The sequence below is a fragment of the Bombina bombina genome, chromosome 7 (assembly GCF_027579735.1).
Source record: "Bombina bombina isolate aBomBom1 chromosome 7, aBomBom1.pri, whole genome shotgun sequence".
In the NCBI taxonomy this organism is placed as follows: domain Eukaryota; kingdom Metazoa; phylum Chordata; class Amphibia; order Anura; family Bombinatoridae; genus Bombina; species Bombina bombina.
In genome coordinates, this window is record NC_069505.1 from 47,727,021 (window position 1) to 47,749,520 (window position 22,500).

General features: G+C 37.5%; 1 protein-coding gene across 4 annotated transcripts in view; it reads right to left on the minus strand.

Moving 5' to 3' along the window:
• Positions 1-22,500, minus strand: part of TAF6L (TATA-box binding protein associated factor 6 like) — a 96,313-nt gene that overhangs the window by 62,617 nt on the left and 11,196 nt on the right. For 3 of the 4 annotated variants that reach the window (XM_053720074.1, XM_053720073.1, XM_053720075.1), the window contains one exon: positions 21,900-21,986. The exons of the other annotated variant lie outside the window; for it this stretch is intronic. In XM_053720074.1, coding sequence (XP_053576049.1) covers positions 21,900-21,986 — 87 coding nt within the window. The remainder of the gene's footprint in view (positions 1-21,899; positions 21,987-22,500) is intronic. 4 annotated transcript variants of the gene reach the window in all.

Here is a 22,500-nt window from a genome sequence, read left to right on the forward strand (position 1 = left end):
CATAGGGTGCAGTGGTGACTGTAGTTCAAATGAAAAAATTACCTGCCTTAAAGTGACAGGGCGGGCCGTGGACTGGATACACTACAAGAGAAATAAATTTATCAGGTAAGCATAAATTATGTTTTCTCTTGTTAAGTGTATCCAGTCCACGGATCATCCATTACTTATGGAATACCAATACCAAAGGAGGGACAAGGCAGGTACTTAAACAGAAGTTACCACTGCCTGTAAAAAACCCTTTCTCCCAAAAATAGCCTCCGAAGAAGCAAGGTATCAAATTTGTTAAATTTGAAAAGTATGAAGCGCAGACCAAGACTCCGTCTTGTAAATCTGTTCAACAGAAGCCACATTTAAAAAAGGCCCAAGTGAAAACCACAGCTCTAGTAGAATGAGCTGTAATCCCTTCAGGAGGCTGCTGTCCAGCAGTCTCATAAGCTAAATGAATTATGCTTTTTAACCAAAAAGACAGAGAGGCTGCTGAAGTCTTTTGACCTCTCCTCTGTCCAGAATAGACAACAAACAAGGTGAACGTTTGATGAAAACTGTAGTAGCTTGTAAGTAAAACTTTAAAGCACAAACCACGTCCAATATTGTGTAATAGACGTTCCTTCTTTGAGGAAGGATTAGGATACAAGCATGGAACAACTATCTCTTGAGTGATGTACTTGTTAGATACCACCTTAGGAAAAAAACCAGGTTGGTACGCAGGACTACCTTATCCGTACAAAGGACCAGATAAGGAGAATCACATTGTAACACAGATAACTTGGAGACTCTACGAGTCGAGGAATTAGCTACCCAAAAGGAACTTTCCAAGATAAAGATTGATATCTATGGAACAAAAAAGGTTCAAACGGAACTTCTTGAAGAACCTTAAGAATCAGGTTTAAGCTCCATGGCGGAGCAACAGTTTTAAACACAGGCTTGGATCTAACCAAAGCCTGACCAAATGCCTGAACGTCTAGAATACCTGCCAGACGCTTGTGCAAAAAAATAGACAGAGTAAAAATCTGTCCCCTTTTAAGGAATTAGCTGACAACCCTTTTCTCAAAAACATCTTGGAGAAAAGATAATATCCTGGGAATCCAGACTTTACTCCATGAGTAACCCTTGGATTCATAACAATCAGATATTTACACCATATCTATGTTCAATTTTCCTAGAGACAGGCTTTCATGTCTGTATTAAGGTATCAATGACTGACTCGGAGAAGCCATGCTTTGATAACATCAAGCGTTCAGTCTCCAGGCAGTCCATCTCAGATTGATTCTATTTAGATGGTTGAAAGGACCCTGAGGTAGAGGGACCTGTCTCAGAAGCAGAGACCGTGATGGAAAGGATGACATGTCCACCAGATCTGCATACCAGGTCCTGCGTGGCTACGCAGGCGCTGTCAAAAACACCAAAGCCCTCTCCTGCTTGGTCTTGACCTCCGGAGGAAATCCCACTCCCCCGGAAAAAAAGTCTGACGACTTAGAAAATCCACCTCCCAGTTCTCAACACCTGGGATATGGATAGCTGATAGACAAGAGTGAGTCTCTGTCCAGTGAATTATTGTAAGACTTCTAACATCGCTAGGGAACTTCTGTTCCCCCTTGATGGCTGATGTAAGCCACAGTCGTGTATATTGTCCGACTGAGTATGATGTACCTCAGAGTTGCTAACTGAGGCCAAGTCTGAAGAGCATGGAATATCACTCCCAGTTCCAGAATATTTATTAGAAGGAGGGTCTCCTCCTAAGTCCACTATCCCTGAGCCTTCAGGGAGTTCCAGACTGCATCCCAACCTAAAAGGCTGGCATCTATTGTAACAATTGTCCCATCTGACCTGCGGAAGGTCATACCCTTGGACAGATGGACCCGACATAGTCACCAGAGAAGAGAATCTCTGGTCTCTTGGTCCAGGTTTAACAGGGGGACAAATCTGTGTAATCCCCGTTCCTCTGACTGAGCATGCATAGTTGCAGCGGTCTGAAATGTAGACGTGCAAACGGTACTATGTCCCTTGCCGCTACAATTAAGCCGATTTCATTCATGTACTGAGCCACCGAAGGGCGCGGATGGGATGAAAAAACACGGCAGAAATTTAGAAACTTTTGACAACCTGGACTCCGTCAGGTAAATTTTGATTTCTACAGAATCTATCAGAGTCCCTAGGAGGGAAACCCTTGAGATTGGGGATAGAGAACTCTTTCCTTGTTCACTTTCCACCCATGTGATCTCAGAAATGCCAGTACTACGTCCGTATGAGACTGGGCAATTTGGATGTTTGACGCCTGTATCAGGATGTCGTCTAAATAAGGGGCCACTTCTATGCCCCGCGGTCTAAGGACCGCCAAAGCGACCCCAGAACCTCCATAAAGATTCTTGGGGCTGTAGATATCCCAAAGGAAAGAGCTACAAACTGGTAATGCCTGTCTAGAAAGGCAAACCTGAAAAACGATGGTGATCTTTATGCATCACAATGTGAGGATAAGCATCCTTCAAATCCATTGTAGTCCTCTATTGACTCTCCTGGATCATAGTTAAGATGGTACGAATAGTTTCCATCTTAAATGACGGAATTCTGAGCAATTTGTTTAAGATCTTTAGATCCAAAATAGGTCTGAAGGTTCCCTCTCCTTGGGAACCACAAACAGATTTGAGTAAAAACTCTGTCCCTGTTCCTCTCTTGGAACTGGATGGATCTCGTACACAATGTAAGAATGCCTCCTTCTTTATCTGGTTTGCAGATAATTGTGAAAGGCGAAATCTCCCCTTTTTTGGGGGGGGGAATCTTTGAAATCCAGAAGATATCTCTGGGATATAAATTCCAATGCCTAGGGATCCTGGGCATCTCTTGCCCACGCCTGGGCGAAGAATGAAAGTCTGCCCCCTATAGGATCCGTTACCGGATAGGGAGCCGTTCTACATGCTGTCTTAGAGGCAGCAGCAGGCTCCTTGGCCTGCTTATCTTTGTTCCAGGTCCGATTGTCTCCATACCGCCTTGGACTGAGCAAAAATTCCCTCTTGTTTTGCCTTAGAGGAAGAGGATGCCACACCTGCCCTGAAGTTTTTAAAAGGCACGAAAATTAGACTTTTTTTTTTTTTTTTTTTTTTTTGGCCCTTGATTTGGACCTATCCTGAGGAAGGGCATGACCTTTTCCTCCAGTGATATAAGCAATAATCTCCTTCAAACCAGGCCCGAATAGGGTCTGCCCCTTGAAGGGAAGTTAAGTAGCTTATTTATTAAAGTCACGACAGCTGACCATGATATAAGCCATAGCGCTCTGCGCGCCAGTATAGTAAAAAAACAGAATTCTTAGCCGTTAGTCTAGTCAAATGAACAAGGCATCAGAAAACAAAGGAATTGGCTAGCATAAGCTTGTCAAATATATTCATCCAATGGAGTCGCTTAACTGTAAAGCCTCATCAAGAGACTCAACCCAGAACGCCGCAGCAGCAGTGACAGAAGCAATGTATGCAAGGGGCTGCAGGATAAAACCCTGTTGAATAAACATTTTTTATCCATTGGATCTAAAAAGCACAACTGTCCTCGTCAGAGGTAGTGGTACGCTTAGCTAGAGTAGAAACTCTTCTCTCCACCTTAGGAACTGTCTGCCAGAAGTCCCGTGTGGTGGTAACTATTAGAAAACATTCTTCTAAAAAATAGGAGGGGAAGAGAACGGCACACCTGGTCTATCCCATTCCTTATTAAAAAAAAAATTTAGTAAACCTCTTTAGGTATTGGAAAAACATCAGTACACACCGGCACTGCATATTATTTATCCAGTCTACACAATTTCTCTGGCCCTGCGATTGTACACATTCATTCAGAGCAGCCAAAGCCTCCCTGAGCAACAAGTGGAGGTTCTCAAGCATAAATTTTAAATGTAGAAATATCAGAATCAGGTTAAATCATCTTCCCTGAGTCAAAAAAAAAATCACCCACAGACTAAGCATATTGTGAGGTAGTATCATACATGGTTCTTAAAGCGTCTGTATGCTCTGTATCTACCCCCAGAGCTAACTGCTTTCCTTTAATTTCAGGTAGTCTGACTAATACTGCTGCCAGAATATTATTCACCACCTTTGCCATGTCTTGTAAAATAAACGCTATGGCGCCCTTGATGTACTTGGCGCCATTTGAGCGTGAGTCCCTGAAGCGGGAGTCGAAGGGTCTGAAACGTGGGGAGAGTTAGTCGGCATAACTTTCCCCGACAGAATCCCCTGGTAAAAGAAACGCTATGGGTGCCCTTGATGTACTTGGCGCCATTTGAGCGTGAGTCCCTAAAGCGGGAGTCAAAAGGTCTGACACATGGGGAGAGTTAGTCGGCATAACTACCCCCACGACAGAATCCTCTGGTGATAATGTTTTTAAAGACAAAAAATGATCTTTATTGTTTAACATGAAATCAGTACATCTGGTACACATTCTAAGATGGGGTTCCACCATGGCTTTAAAACATAATGAACACAGAGCTTCCTCTATGTTAGACATGTTAGAACAGACTAATAATGAGACTAGTAAGCTTGGAAAACACTTTAAATCAAGTTAACAAGCAAATATATAAAACGTTACTGTGCCCTTAAGAGAAACAAATTTTGTCAAAATTTGAAAAACAGTGAAAAAAAAAAAAAAAGGCAGTAAAACAAACGAAATTTTTACAGTACATGTAATAAGGTAACAGAGCATTGCACCCACTTGCAAATGGATGATTAACCCCTTAATGCAAAAAACAGATAAAAAAAAAAAAAAAGACGACAGACGTTTTTAAAAACAGACACAACAAACTGCCACAGCCAACAGTGGGAAGCTTCAGTTAACTGTTTCTATGCAAAATTTAAGCCAGCCATGTGGAAAAAACTTAGGCCCCAATAAGTTTTATCACCAAACATATGTTAAAAAAACGATTAAACATGCCAGCAAACGTTTTAAAACACATTTTTACAAGAGTATGTATCTCTATTAATAAGCCTGATACCAGTCGCTTTTACTGCATTTAAGGCTATACCAACATTACAGTGTTATCACCAATGTACGTTAAAAAACGATTAAACATGCCAGCAAACGTTTTAAAACACATTTTTATAAGAGTATGTATCTCTATTAATAAGCCTGATACCAGTCGCTATCGCTGCATTTAAGGCTTTACTTACATTACTTCGGTATCAGCAGTATTTTCTTAGTCAATTCCATTCCTAGAAAAATATTTTAGTGCACATACCTTATCTGCAGGAAAACCTGCACGCCATTCCCCCTCTGAAGTACCTCACTCCTCAGAATGTGTGAGAACAGCAAATGGATCTTAGTTACGTCTGCTAAGATCATAGAAAAACGCAGGCAGATTCTTCTTCCAAATACTGCCTGAGATAAACAGCACACTCCGGTGCCATTTAAAAATAACAAACTTTTGATTGAAGAATAAACTAAGTAGAAAGCACCACAGACTCTCACGACCTCCTATCTATGTTGAGGCTTGCAAGAAAATGACTGAATATGGCAGTTAGGGGAGGAGCTATATAGCAGCTTTGCTGTGGGTGGACTCTTGCAGCTTCCTGTTGGGAAGGAGAATATATTCCATAAGTAATGGATGATCCGTGGACTGGATACACTTAACAAGAGAAACCTAGGTTCTAACTGCTGATTGGTGGCTGCATACATACATATATATTTTATTTTTTTATTTTTTTTTGATTGTCATTGGCTCACCCATGTGTTCAGCTAGAAACCAGTAGTGCATTGCTGCTCCTTCAAGAAATGATACCAAGAGAATTAAATAAATTAGAAAGTTGTTTAAAATTTTATTCTCTATCTGAATCATGAAAGAAAAAAATTGGGTTTAGTGTCCCTTTAACCCTTTGTGACGGCTCAGAGCTGTCATTAGCACTCTCCCACCTTGAGGGAGATCTGGGGGCTCTTAACTGCTACTACCCCGGCGATCATGCCTGTAGAGTGACAGGCATTGCCGGGGCTTCACGAGATGCGCGGTGACGTCACGCGCAATTACGTGATGACGTCACCGCGCAACTTTATTTAACATTAACAATGTTAAGTATAGGAGCAGGGGGCATGCTGCTTAGAAGCCTGTATTCTCAGCTACAGACCCCCAAGACCCATTGTTGGAAAGGTAATCGCCTAACCTTTCCAACAGTGTAAGTCTTGGGGGACTGTAAAAAAAAAAAAAAAAAAAAGTTAAAAAAAATGTTTTCAAAAATAAAATTAAAAAAATATTAGCACCCAGGTGGGAAATGGCTTACAAGCCAAAGGGTTAAACTCCATCTAAAATATCACTAAGGTTCCGGATCCGTTTATAAAGAGGGCAACATTTACCATCACTTTAAAGGGACAGTAAAATTAAAACTTTCATAAGTCAGATAGAGCATTGTTTGTCAAATGCGGTCCTTAATTACCCCCAACAGGCCAGGTTTTCGTTATAGCTGAACCAGTGCACAGGTGAAATAATCAGCTGATGGGTGAGATCAGGTTAGTAACCATGGTTACTGATCAGATGATTACTTCACCTGTGCACTGGTTCAGCTATATTGAAAACCTGGCCTGTTGGGGGCTCTTAAGGACCGCGGTTGAGAAACACTGAGATAGGGCATGCAATTTTAAACAACTTTCCAATTTACATTTATCATCAAATTTGCTTCATTCTCTTGGTATCCTTTGTTGAAGAAGCAGCAATGCACTACTGGGAGAGAGCTGAATGCATTAGGTGAGCCAATAACATGAGGCATAAAAGTGCAGCCACCAATCAGCAGATCCTGAGTCTACCTAGGTATCCTTTTTCAACAAATTCGATAACAGAAATTAAAAAGTTACTTATAATCACATGTTCTATCTGAATCATCTCCCTTTAAAACGTGTACCATTATGCAGAAGTAATTTCCCTGATTCTTGTCATGGGTTTGGTATTGACCAATTAATCTTACTTTACACATCCATAAAGCCCTAGTAACCGGTCTCTAAGGTTCCCAATAATCTGACAAAATTATCTGAAAATATCTGTTGGTGCAGGATTGTCTAAAGACAGATGTCACCTTGTGAGCGGTGTACCCCAATAAGGGGCGTGACCTACTATACTGTATGGTGCTCAATAAAGCCGTTTTAAAACTATAATACCTTTATAATAATTATAATAGGCATTCAAATTTGTATTTAAATTAAAGGGACAGTCTAGTCCAAAATTCAGATAGGGCATTTAATTTTAAACAACTTTCCAATTTACTTTTATCACCAATTTTGCTTTGTTCTCTTGGTATTCTTAGTTGAATGCTAAACCTAGGAGGTTCATATGCTAATTTCTTAGACCTTGAAGGCTGCCTCTTATCCGAATGCATTTTGACAGTTTTTTACAACTAGAGGGTGCTAGTTCATGTGCGTCGTATAGATAACATTGTGCTCATGCACGTGAAGTTACCTAGGAGTCAGCACTGGTTGGCTAAAATGCAAGTCTGTCAAAAGAACTAAAATAAGGGGGCATTCTGCAGAGGCTTAGATACAAGGTAATCACAGAGGTATTAATATAACAGTGTTGGTTGTACAAAACTGGGGAATGGGTAATAAAGGGATTATCTATCTTTAAAAACAATAAAAACTCTGGTGTAGACTGTCCCTTTAAGTCAACATGTAAATTTAAAATTGCACATTTAAAAAAAAAAAAAAAAAAAATTCAAAGCATTTATTTTTCTATTATAAAATAAGTCACGCAGCCCGGCGAGTTGGCTGAAGAGGGGCGTTCTGAGAGGGCGTGTCTAAAGCTCTCTGTATTGCCTAAGCAGGCAAACCCTCTCAGGTCCCACAGTTATATCACTAAATACAGAGTGCGCGACTATGTCCTAAAATATGCAGAGCGACTATTGCACAAAGAAAAAGAGATGTATGCAAAATAATACGCAAATACAATGTAAAGTAAACTGGAAAAAAATTATTTGCTTCTAAAATGTTATCAGTGCTGAGCACCTTTCTTACAAGATTCTGTCGCTATTCTAGAACGATGCTTCACACCAAATTGTGTAGGTGATATTTCAATAATTAAAGGGACTTTAAAGGGATAGGAAAGTCATAATTAAATTTGCTTTATTCAGATAGAGCATGTTATTTTAAGACACTTTTAAATTCACTTCTATTTTTAAATATGCTTTGTTCTCTTGGTATCTCTTGTTGAAAAAGAATACGCACATATCCTTTACTAGTAGGAGATATCTGCTGATTGGTGCCTGCACACATTTGTCTCTTGTGATTGGCTAACTAGACGCGTTCAGCTAACTGCCAGTCTTCCTTTAGCAAAGGATAGCAAGAGGGTGAAGAAAATTTGATAATAGGAGTAAATTGGAAAGAATCAAATTTGTATGTTCTATCCGAACCACAAAACAAAATGTGGGAGGTTCCTTTCCCTTTAAACCTTTGAGTACTTAGCACTTTCCCACATGGGTGCTAAGCTTTTTTAAGACGTTTTTTTATTTTAAAAAAAAAATTACCTTTTTTTTTTTTCAGATCCCCAAGACTTACACTGTTGGAAAGGTTAGGTGATTGCCTTTCCAACGGTGGGTCTTGGGGGTCTGTAGCTGCTTAGATGCCTGAGATACAGGCTTCTAAGCAGCATGCCCCCTGCACCTATACTTAACATTGTTAAGTATAAATAAAGTTCTGCGGTGACGTCATTATGTGTGACGTCACTGCGCATAACGTGAAGCCCTGGCGATGCCTGTCACTATGCAGGCCCGATCGCCGGGGTAGGAGCGGGTGGGAGCCCCCGGATCTCCCTCAAGGTGAGAGAGTGCTAGCAACAGCTCTGAGCCTTCGTTAGCACCAGAGTGGGAAACTCTGCGTCGGCTCAGAGCCGTCGTTGGCACTCAAGGGGTCAAACATATCTCCTGCTTCTCCCTCTAATTATGGGCGCTGCCATTTTGGAACCTAGGTTACACTGCAGATATCTGAAGGTGAGTTACTGCGCATGTGCAAACACTTAAGCACTGGAATGTAGTGAAAGCTAGATTACAACATGGCTGCACCCATGACTATAAGGAGGCGGGGAATAACCTCAATACTATACTTATAAACTGTATTTAGTGTTTAAATGGTCCTTAAATTGGAGCTTATGTGTTATGTTGCTTTGTTGTTTCTTCTTGAATATTCTATTTTCCCCACTGATGTATTATTTAGCTCATAGTAGAGCATTACTGCTCCTTCTATAAAGGATACCAAGAGAATGAAGCACATTAAAGGGACACTAAACCCAAATGTATTATTTCATGACTCAGCTAGAGCAGCAATTTTAAGCAACTTTCTAATTTACTCCTATTAGCAATTTGTCCTCATTCTCTTGGTATCTTCATTTGAAATGCAAGAATGTAAGTTTAGATGCCGGCCCATTTTTGGTGAACAACAAAATTGCTGCTCTATCTGAATCGCACAAAAGAACAAATTTGGGTTTAGTGTCCCTTTAAATAATAGAAGTTAATTGGAAAGTTGTTTAAAATAGTTTGCTCCGTCTGAACCATGAAACACTATGTTGGGTTTAATATCCCTTTACAGAGCATAGCAAATGGGATTGATCTGGTTGTGCCGAACTATCCATTGTCACGCACTTGCTAATGGACTATCAAATCTGCATTTAAAAGAGCAGACTCCCCTCTTTTAAATGAGGACTGATGAGGACACCGAGATAGAGGCTCCATTAAAACCCCTACTCCTTACGTTGTAAGTAATGTGTGTGACTTCTGTGCACATAATGAGGCCACATACCCAGAAACAAACATAAGGCCTTAGGTCTCACTCCCTTCTCATTACATCCCTATAGCAAAGAACAGTGAAAATCACATCTGACATGAGTGGCAACCAGATTATACATTAAATCTAGACAAGCTAGACATCTATACAACGACAAGCTAATACATCTATACAACGACAAGCTAATACATCTATACAACGACAAGCTAATACATCTATACAACGACAAGCTAATACGTCTATACAACGACAAGCTAATACGTCTATACAACGACAAGCTAATACGTCTATACAACGACAAGCTAATACGTCTATACAACGACAAGCTAATACGTCTATACAACGACAAGCTAATACATCTATACAACGACAAGCTAATACATCTATACAACGACAAGCTAATACATCTATACAACGACAAGCTAATACGTCTATACAACGACAAGCTAATACATCTATACAACGACAAGCTAATACGTCTATACAACGACAAGCTAATACATCTATACAACGACAAGCTAGACATCTATACAACGACAAGCTAATACATCTATACAACGACAAGCTAATACATCTATACAACGACAAGCTAATACGTCTATACAACGACAAGCTAATACATCTATACAACGACAAGCTAATACATCTATACAACGACAAGCTAATACATCTATACAACGACAAGCTAATACGTCTATACAACGACAAGCTAATACATCTATACAACGACAAGCTAATACGTCTATACAACGACAAGCTAATACGTCTATACAACGACAAGCTAATACGTCTATACAACGACAAGCTAATACATCTATACAACGACAAGCTAATACATCTATACAACGACAAGCTAATACATCTATACAACGACAAGCTAATACATCTATACAACGACAAGCTAATACATCTATACAACGACAAGCTAATACATCTATACAACGACAAGCTAATACGTCTATACAACGACAAGCTAATACATCTATACAACGACAAGCTAATACATCTATACAACGACAAGCTAATACATCTATACAGCGACAAGCTAATACATCTATACAACGACAAGCTAATACATCTATACAACGACAAGCTAATACGTCTATACAACGACAAGCTAATACATCTATACAACGACAAGCTAATACATCTATACAACGACAAGCTAATACATCTATACAACGACAAGCTAATACGTCTATACAACGACAAGCTAATACATCTATACAACGACAAGCTAATACGTCTATACAACGACAAGCTAATACGTCTATACAACGACAAGCTAATACGTCTATACAACGACAAGCTAATACATCTATACAACGACAAGCTAATACATCTATACAACGACAAGCTAATACATCTATACAACGACAAGCTAATACATCTATACAACGACAAGCTAATACATCTATACAACGACAAGCTAATACGTCTATACAACGACAAGCTAATACATCTATACAACGACAAGCTAATACATCTATACAACGACAAGCTAATACATCTATACAGCGACAAGCTAATACATCTATACAACGACAAGCTAATACATCTATACAACGACAAGCTAATACATCTATACAACGACAAGCTAATACAGCTATACAGCGACAAGCTAATACATCTATACAACGACAAGCTAGACATCTATACAACGACAAGCTAATACATCTATACAACGACAAGCTAGACATCTATACAACGACAAGCTAATACATCTATACAACGACAAGCTAATACAGCTATACAGCGACAAGCTAATACATCTATACAACGACAAGCTAGACATCTATACAACGACAAGCTAATACATCTATACAACGACAAGCTAATACATCTATACAACGACAAGCTAATACATCTATACAACGACAAGCTAATACATCTATACAACGACAAGCTAGACATCTATACAACGACAAGCTAATACATCTATACAACGACAAGCTAATACATCTATACAACGACAAGCTAATACATCTATATACCGACAAGCTAATACATCTATACAACGACAAGCTAATACATCTATACAACGACAAGCTAATACAGCTATACAACGACAAGCTAGACATCTATACAACGACAAGCTAATACATCTATACAACGACAAGCTAATACATCTATACAACGACAAGCTAATACATCTATACAACGACAAGCTAATACATCTATACAACGACAAGCTAATACATCTATACAACGACAAGCTAATACATCTATACAACGACAAGCTAATACATCTATACAGCGACAAGCTAATACATCTATACAGCGACAAGCTAATACAGCTATACAGCGACAAGCTAATACATCTATACAACGACAAGCTAATACATCTATACAACGACAAGCTAATACAGCTATACAACGACAAGCTAATACAGCTATACAACGACAAGCTAATACATCTATACAACGACAAGCTAATACAGCTATACAGCGACAAGCTAATACATCTATACAACGACAAGCTAGACAGCTATACAACGACAAGCTAGACATCTATACAACGACAAGCTAATACATCTATACAACGACAAGCTAGACATCTATACAACGACAAGCTAATACAGCTATACAACGACAAGCTAATACAGCTATACAACGACAAGCTAATACAGCTATACAACGACAAGCTAGACATCTATACAACGACAAGCTAATACAGCTATACAACGACAAGCTAATACAGCTATACAACGACAAGCTAATACATCTATACAACGACAAGCTAATACATCTATACAACGACAAGCTAGACATCTATACAACGACAAGCTAGACATCTATACAACGACAAGCTAATACATCTATACAACAACAAGCTAGACATCTATACAACGACAAGCTAATACATCTATACAACGACAAGCTAATACATCTATACAACGACAAGCTAGACATCTATACAACCACAAGCTAATACATCTATACAACGACAAGCTAATACATCTATACAACGACAAGCTAATACATCTATACAACGACAAGCTAATACATCTATACAACGACAAGCTAATACATCTATACAACGACAAGCTAATACATCTATACAACGACAAGCTAATACATCTATACAACGACAAGCTAGACATCTATACAACGACAAGCTAATACATCTATACAACGACAAGCTAATACATCTATACAACGACAAGCTAGACATCTATACAACGACAAGCTATACATCTATATAACCACAAGCTAATACATCTATACAACGACAAGCTAGACATCTATACAACGACAAGCTATACATCTATAGAACCACATGCTAATACATCTATACAACGACAAGCTAATACATCTATATAACGACAAGCTAATACATCTATACAACGACAAGCTAATACATCTATATAACGACAAGCTAATACATCTATATAACGACAAGCTAATACATCTATATAACCACAAGCTAATACATCTATACAACGACAAGCTAATACATCTATACAACGACAAGCTAATACATCTATACAACGACAAGCTAATACATCTATACAACGACAAGCTAATACATCTATATAACCACAAGCTAATACATCTATACAACGACAAGCTAATACATCTATATAACCACAAGCTAATACATCTATACAACGACAAGCTAATACATCTATACAACGACAAGCTAATACATCTATACAACGACAAGCTAATACATCTATACAACGACAAGCTAGACATCTATACAACGACAAGCTATACATCTATATAACCACAAGCTAATACATCTATACAACGACAAGCTAATACATCTATATAACCACAAGCTAATACATCTATACAACGACAAGCTAATACATCTATATAACCACAAGCTAATACATCTATACAACGACAAGCTAATACATCTATACAACGACAAGCTAATACATCTATACAACGACAAGCTAATACATCTATATAACCACAAGCTAATACATCTATACAACGACAATTTGGGTTTAGTGTCCCTTTAAATAATAGAAGTTAATTGGAAAGTTGTTTAAAATAGTTTGCTCCGTCTGAACCATGAAATAAACTATTTTGGGTTTAATATCCCTTTACAGAGCATGCGAGTATCATAGCAAATGATATTGATCTGGTTGTGCCGAACTATCCATTGTCACGCACTTGCTAATGGACTATCAAATCTGCATTTAAAAGAGCAGACTCCGCTCTTTTAAATGAGGACTGATGAGGACACTGAGATAGAGGCTCCATTAAAACCCCTACTCCTTACGTTGTAAGTAATGTGTGTGACTTCTGTGCACATAATGAAGCCACATACCCAGAAACAAACATAATAAGGCCTTAGGTCTCACTCCCTTCTCATTACATCCCTATAGCAAAGAACAGTGAAAATCACATCTGACATGAGTGGCAACCAGATTATACATTAAATCTAGACAAGCTAGACATCTATACAACGACAAGCTAATACATCTATACAACGACAAGCTAATACATCTATACAACGACAAGCTAATACATCTATACAACGACAAGCTAATACGTCTATACAACGACAAGCTAATACGTCTATACAACGACAAGCTAATACGTCTATACAACGACAAGCTAATACATCTATACAACGACAAGCTAATACAGCTATACAACGACAAGCTAATACAGCTATACAACGACAAGCTAATACAGCTATACAACGACAAGCTAGACATCTATACAACGACAAGCTAGACATCTATACAACGACAAGCTAGACATCTATACAACGACAAGCTAGACATCTATACAACGACAAGCTAATACATCTATACAACGACAAGCTAATACATCTATACAACGACAAGCTAATACATCTATACAACGACAAGCTAATACAGCTATACAACGACAAGCTAATACAGCTATACAACGACAAGCTAATACATCTATACAACGACAAGCTAATACAGCTATACAGCGACAAGCTAATACATCTATACAACGACAAGCTAGACAGCTATACAACGACAAGCTAGACATCTATACAACGACAAGCTAATACATCTATACAACGACAAGCTAGACATCTATACAACGACAAGCTAATACAGCTATACAACGACAAGCTAATACAGCTATACAACGACAAGCTAATACAGCTATACAACGACAAGCTAGACATCTATACAACGACAAGCTAATACAGCTATACAACGACAAGCTAATACAGCTATACAACGACAAGCTAATACATCTATACAACGACAAGCTAATACATCTATACAACGACAAGCTAGACATCTATACAACGACAAGCTAGACATCTATACAACGACAAGCTAATACATCTATACAACAACAAGCTAGACATCTATACAACGACAAGCTAATACATCTATACAACGACAAGCTAATACATCTATACAACGACAAGCTAGACATCTATACAACCACAAGCTAATACATCTATACAACGACAAGCTAATACATCTATACAACGACAAGCTAATACATCTATACAACGACAAGCTAATACATCTATACAACGACAAGCTAATACATCTATACAACGACAAGCTAATACATCTATACAACGACAAGCTAATACATCTATACAACGACAAGCTAGACATCTATACAACGACAAGCTAATACATCTATACAACGACAAGCTAATACATCTATACAACGACAAGCTAGACATCTATACAACGACAAGCTATACATCTATATAACCACAAGCTAATACATCTATACAACGACAAGCTAGACATCTATACAACGACAAGCTATACATCTATAGAACCACATGCTAATACATCTATACAACGACAAGCTAATACATCTATATAACGACAAGCTAATACATCTATACAACGACAAGCTAATACATCTATATAACGACAAGCTAATACATCTATATAACGACAAGCTAATACATCTATATAACCACAAGCTAATACATCTATACAACGACAAGCTAATACATCTATACAACGACAAGCTAATACATCTATACAACGACAAGCTAATACATCTATACAACGACAAGCTAATACATCTATATAACCACAAGCTAATACATCTATACAACGACAAGCTAATACATCTATATAACCACAAGCTAATACATCTATACAACGACAAGCTAATACATCTATACAACGACAAGCTAATACATCTATACAACGACAAGCTAATACATCTATACAACGACAAGCTAGACATCTATACAACGACAAGCTATACATCTATATAACCACAAGCTAATACATCTATACAACGACAAGCTAATACATCTATATAACCACAAGCTAATACATCTATACAACGACAAGCTAATACATCTATATAACCACAAGCTAATACATCTATACAACGACAAGCTAATACATCTATACAACGACAAGCTAATACATCTATACAACGACAAGCTAATACATCTATATAACCACAAGCTAATACATCTATACAACGACAATTTGGGTTTAGTGTCCCTTTAAATAATAGAAGTTAATTGGAAAGTTGTTTAAAATAGTTTGCTCCGTCTGAACCATGAAATAAACTATTTTGGGTTTAATATCCCTTTACAGAGCATGCGAGTATCATAGCAAATGATATTGATCTGGTTGTGCCGAACTATCCATTGTCACGCACTTGCTAATGGACTATCAAATCTGCATTTAAAAGAGCAGACTCCGCTCTTTTAAATGAGGACTGATGAGGACACTGAGATAGAGGCTCCATTAAAACCCCTACTCCTTACGTTGTAAGTAATGTGTGTGACTTCTGTGCACATAATGAAGCCACATACCCAGAAACAAACATAATAAGGCCTTAGGTCTCACTCCCTTCTCATTACATCCCTATAGCAAAGAACAGTGAAAATCACATCTGACATGAGTGGCAACCAGATTATACATTAAATCTAGACAAGCTAGACATCTATACAACGACAAGCTAATACATCTATACAACGACAAGCTAATACATCTATACAACGACAAGCTAATACATCTATACAACGACAAGCTAATACGTCTATACAACGACAAGCTAATACGTCTATACAACGACAAGCTAATACGTCTATACAACGACAAGCTAATACATCTATACAACGACAAGCTAATACAGCTATACAACGACAAGCTAATACAGCTATACAACGACAAGCTAATACAGCTATACAACGACAAGCTAGACATCTATACAACGACAAGCTAGACATCTATACAACGACAAGCTAGACATCTATACAACGACAAGCTAGACATCTATACAACGACAAGCTAATACATCTATACAACGACAAGCTAATACATCTATACAACGACAAGCTAATACATCTATACAACGACAAGCTAATACATCTATACAACGACAAGCTAATACATCTATACAACGACAAGCTAATACATCTATACAACGACAAGCTAATACATCTATACAACGACAAGCTAGACATCTATACAACGACAAGCTAGACATCTATACAACGACAAGCTAATACATCTATACAACGACAAGCTAATACATCTATACAACGACAAGCTAATACATCTATACAACGACAAGCTAATACATCTATACAACGACAAGCTAATACATCTATACAACGACAAGCTAATACATCTATACAACGACAAGCTAATACATCTATACAACGACAAGCTAATACATCTATACAACGACAAGCTAATACATCCATGCAACGACAAGCTAATACATCTATACAACGACAAGCTAATACAGCTATACAACGACAAGCTAGACATCTATACAACGACAAGCTAGACATCTATACAACGACAAGCTAATACATCTATACAACGACAAGCTAATACATCTATACAACGACAAGCTAGACATCTATACAACGACAAGCTAATACATCTATACAACGACAAGCTAATACATCTATACAACGACAAGCTAATACATCTATACAACGACAAGCTAATACATCTATACAACGACAAGCTAATACATCTATACAACGACAAGCTAATACATCTATACAACGACAAGCTAATACATCTATATAACGACAAGCTAATACATCTATATAACGACAAGCTAGACATCTATATAACGACAAGCTAGACAACGACAAGCTATACAACGACAAGCTATATAACGACAAGCTAGACATCTATACAACGACAAGCTAGACATCTATACAACGACAAGCTAATACATCTATACAACGACAAGCTAATACATCTATACAACGACAAGCTAATACATCTATACAACGACAAGCTAATACATCTATACAACGACAAGCTAATACATCTATACAACGACAAGCTAATACATCTATACAACGACAAGCTAATACATCTATACAACGACAAGCTAGACATCTATACAACGACAAGCTAGACATCTATACAACGACAAGCTAATACATCTATACAACGACAAGCTAATACATCTATACAACGACAAGCTAATACATCTATACAACGACAAGCTAATACATCTATACAACGACAAGCTAATACATCTATACAACGACAAGCTAATACATCTATACAACGACAAGCTAATACATCTATACAACGACAAGCTAATACATCTATACAACGACAAGCTAATACATCCATGCAACGACAAGCTAATACATCTATACAACGACAAGCTAATACAGCTATACAACGACAAGCTAGACATCTATACAACGACAAGCTAGACATCTATACAACGACAAGCTAATACATCTATACAACGACAAGCTAATACATCTATACAACGACAAGCTAGACATCTATACAACGACAAGCTAATACATCTATACAACGACAAGCTAATACATCTATACAACGACAAGCTAATACATCTATACAACGACAAGCTAATACATCTATACAACGACAAGCTAATACATCTATACAACGACAAGCTAATACATCTATACAACGACAAGCTAATACATCTATATAACGACAAGCTAATACATCTATATAACGACAAGCTAGACATCTATATAACGACAAGCTAGACAACGACAAGCTATACAACGACAAGCTATATAACGACAAGCTAGACATCTATATAACGACAAGCTAGACATCTATATAACGACAAGCTAGACATCTATATAACGACAAGCTAGACATCTATATAACGACAAGCTAGACATCTATATAACGACAAGCTAATACATCTATACAACGACAAGCTAATACATCTATACAACGACAAGCTAATACATCTATACAACGACAAGCTAATACATCTATACAACGACAAGCTAATACATCTATACAACGACAAGCTAATACATCTATACAACGACAAGCTAATACATCTATACAACGACAAGCTAGACATCTATATAACCACAAGCTAATACATCTATACAACGACAAGCTAGACATCTATACAACGACAAGCTAATACATCTAAACAACGACAAGCTATACATCTATATAACCACAAGCTAATACATCTATACAACGACAAGCTAATACATCTATATAACCACAAGCTAATACATCTATACAACGACAATTTGGGTTTAGTGTCCCTTTAAATAATAGAAGTTAATTGGAAAGTTGTTTAAAATAGTTTGCTCCGTCTGAACCATGAAATAAACTATTTTGGGTTTAATATCCCTTTACAGAGCATGCGAGTTTCATAGCAAATGGGATTGATCTGGTTGTGCCGAACTATCCATTGTCACGCACTTGCTAATGGACTATCAAATCTGCATTTAAAAGAGCAGACTCCGCTCTTTTAAATGAGGACTGATGAGGACACTGAGATAGAGGCTCCATTAAAACCCCTACTCCTTACGTTGTAAGTAATGTGTGTGACTTCTGTGCACATAATGAGGCCACATACCCAGAAACAAACATAAGGCCTTAGGTCTCACTCCCTTCTCATTACATCCCTATAGCAAAGAACAGTGAAAATCACATCTGACATGAGTGGCAACCAGATTATACATTAAATCTAGACAAGCTAGACATCTATACAACGACAAGCTAATACATCTATACAACGACAAGCTAATACATCTATACAACGACAAGCTAATACGTCTATACAACGACAAGCTAATACGTCTATACAACGACAAGCTAATACGTCTATACAACGACAAGCTAATACGTCTATACAACGACAAGCTAATACGTCTATACAACGACAAGCTAATACGTCTATACAACGACAAGCTAATACGTCTATACAACGACAAGCTAATACGTCTATACAACGACAAGCTAATACGTCTATACAACGACAAGCTAATACGTCTATACAACGACAAGCTAATACGTCTATACAACGACAAGCTAATACGTCTATACAACGACAAGCTAATACATCTATACAACGACAAGCTAGACATCTATACAACGACAAGCTAATACATCTATACAACGACAAGCTAATACAGCTATACAACGACAAGCTAGACATCTATACAACGACAAGCTAGACATCTATACAACGACAAGCTAGACATCTATACAACGACAAGCTAATACATCTATACAACGACAAGCTAATACATCTATACAACGACAAGCTAATACATCTATACAACGACAAGCTAATACATCTATACAACGACAAGCTAATACATCTATACAACGACAAGCTAATACATCTATACAACGACAAGCTAATACATCTATACAACGACAAGCTAATACATCTATACAACGACAAGCTAATACATCTATACAACGACAAGCTAATACATCTATACAACGACAAGCTAATACATCTATACAACGACAAGCTAATACATCTATACAACGACAAGCTAATACATCTATACAACGACAAGCTAATACATCTATACAACGACAAGCTAGACATCTATACAACGACAAGCTAATACATCTATACAACGACAAGCTAATACATCTATACAACGACAAGCTAATACATCTATATAACGACAAGCTAATACATCTATATAACGACAAGCTAATACATCTATATAACGACAAGCTAATACATCTATATAACGACAAGCTAATACATCTATACAACGACAAGCTAATACATCTATACAACGACAAGCTAATACATCTATACGACGACAAGCTATACAGCTATATAACGACAAGCTAGACATCTATATAACGACAAGCTAATACATCTATACAACGACAAGCTATACAGCTATATAACGACAAGCTATACAGCTATATAACGACAAGCTAGACATCTATATAACTGAAGCTAGTAATACTAATTTGTACCAATGAGAGAACTTATTTAGATTAAAATCAGAATACAAATAAGAATACACATAGTATAAAGTTGTGTCTAATAGAAGAAGGCCAGAAATTAAATGACCCCTCAATACAGTAGCATTACATAAGTAACAAGTGCATAATAAAAAGAAAATGATTTAATACCTACTCTGAATTTCAAATAAGCAGTAGATTTATTTCCGACAAATGTATTTCTTCTACCATTTTCTGGCCCCCTGTATCATGTGACAGACATCGGCCAATCACAGACTAGTATACGTATACCCTGTGAGCTTGTGCACATGCTCAGTACAATCTTGTTCCCTAGAAAGTGTGAATATAAAAAGACTGTGCAAAATGTGATAATAGAAGTAAATTGGAAAGTGTCTTAAAACTGCTGCTCTGACTCATAAAAGTTTAAATTTTGACTTGAGTGTCCCTTTAAACTTTTTTTTTTTTATTTATAAATTTGATGGCATTTTGCCAACAACAATATTCTTGATGATGTCATATTCCAGAGACAGATATTTGCCCAAACAAATGTGGTTAGCATGCAGTGCTGTCCCTGGGCTAGCAGCACAATATCCTAAGCTAACACCATACAGTCTTTTTTCTTAAAGGACAGCCAATTTTTTCAGTTTTTGTACACAGTCTCTTTAAAAATGTTACCACCCATGCAATATTCCAATCCATGATAAAACAAAACACTTTAGTCATCTGTGACGCCACATACAAAGAGTCAAGTACTGGAGGCTGAACAGAGTGCAGAGCCTGGGTGTCAAGTCAGCATGCGCCAGCTGGACAGAAGTGGTAAGTGGCTGCGCCGGTGTTTTCTGTAAAAGGGTAAGGGGTCGCTATGGTGCCAGTTCACTCTTCAACCACGCCAAGGGCTTTAAATATATTTATTATGGCTACTACATTGTTAACAAATTTATAGAGCCCTGATCTATATCCTAATAATACAACAATAAAAGCAATGGGGCTTTCTTTCTATTCTACAGTATCAAACCTTACCTCGACATTGCTCCAGCGCAAAGCACGGTTGAAATCTTCTGCGGTCAACCTACGACGACGAGAATGTCTAAGACACTGTGCACTGAACTTTGATTTAAAAAAAAAAAAAAACATGAAATTGAAAACCAAAAACTGCATCATATGTTCTGCATATATTAAAATCTCAATTTTATATTTGTCTAATTTTTTTCTGTTTTTTTTGATTATTATACAAATTAAAATATCAGCAACTTTTTCCACTGTATATTTTTTTTCAAACATATTTTTTTTACTATAATACAACTATATTTGTTTGTTACATTTTCTCCTATTACTTGAGAGTCCACGAGCCATCATGTGTGGGAATATTCCCTCCTGATCACTAGGAGGAGACAAAAAACACACAAAAACTTTAAATCCCTCCCACTTCCCATAATCATTTTCTTTTGCCTCCTTCCGCTGTCAATGTAGTATACTGCGCCGAGATTTAAAAACAAATATTAAAAAAAAAAAAAAATTAAAAAAAAGGTATATTATATCAGAAAATCTTCAAGTACTGTGTCCTTTTAACTTATTTCTGGGGTGGGCTAAAATGGCCAAATGGTATATTACATACCTGCTC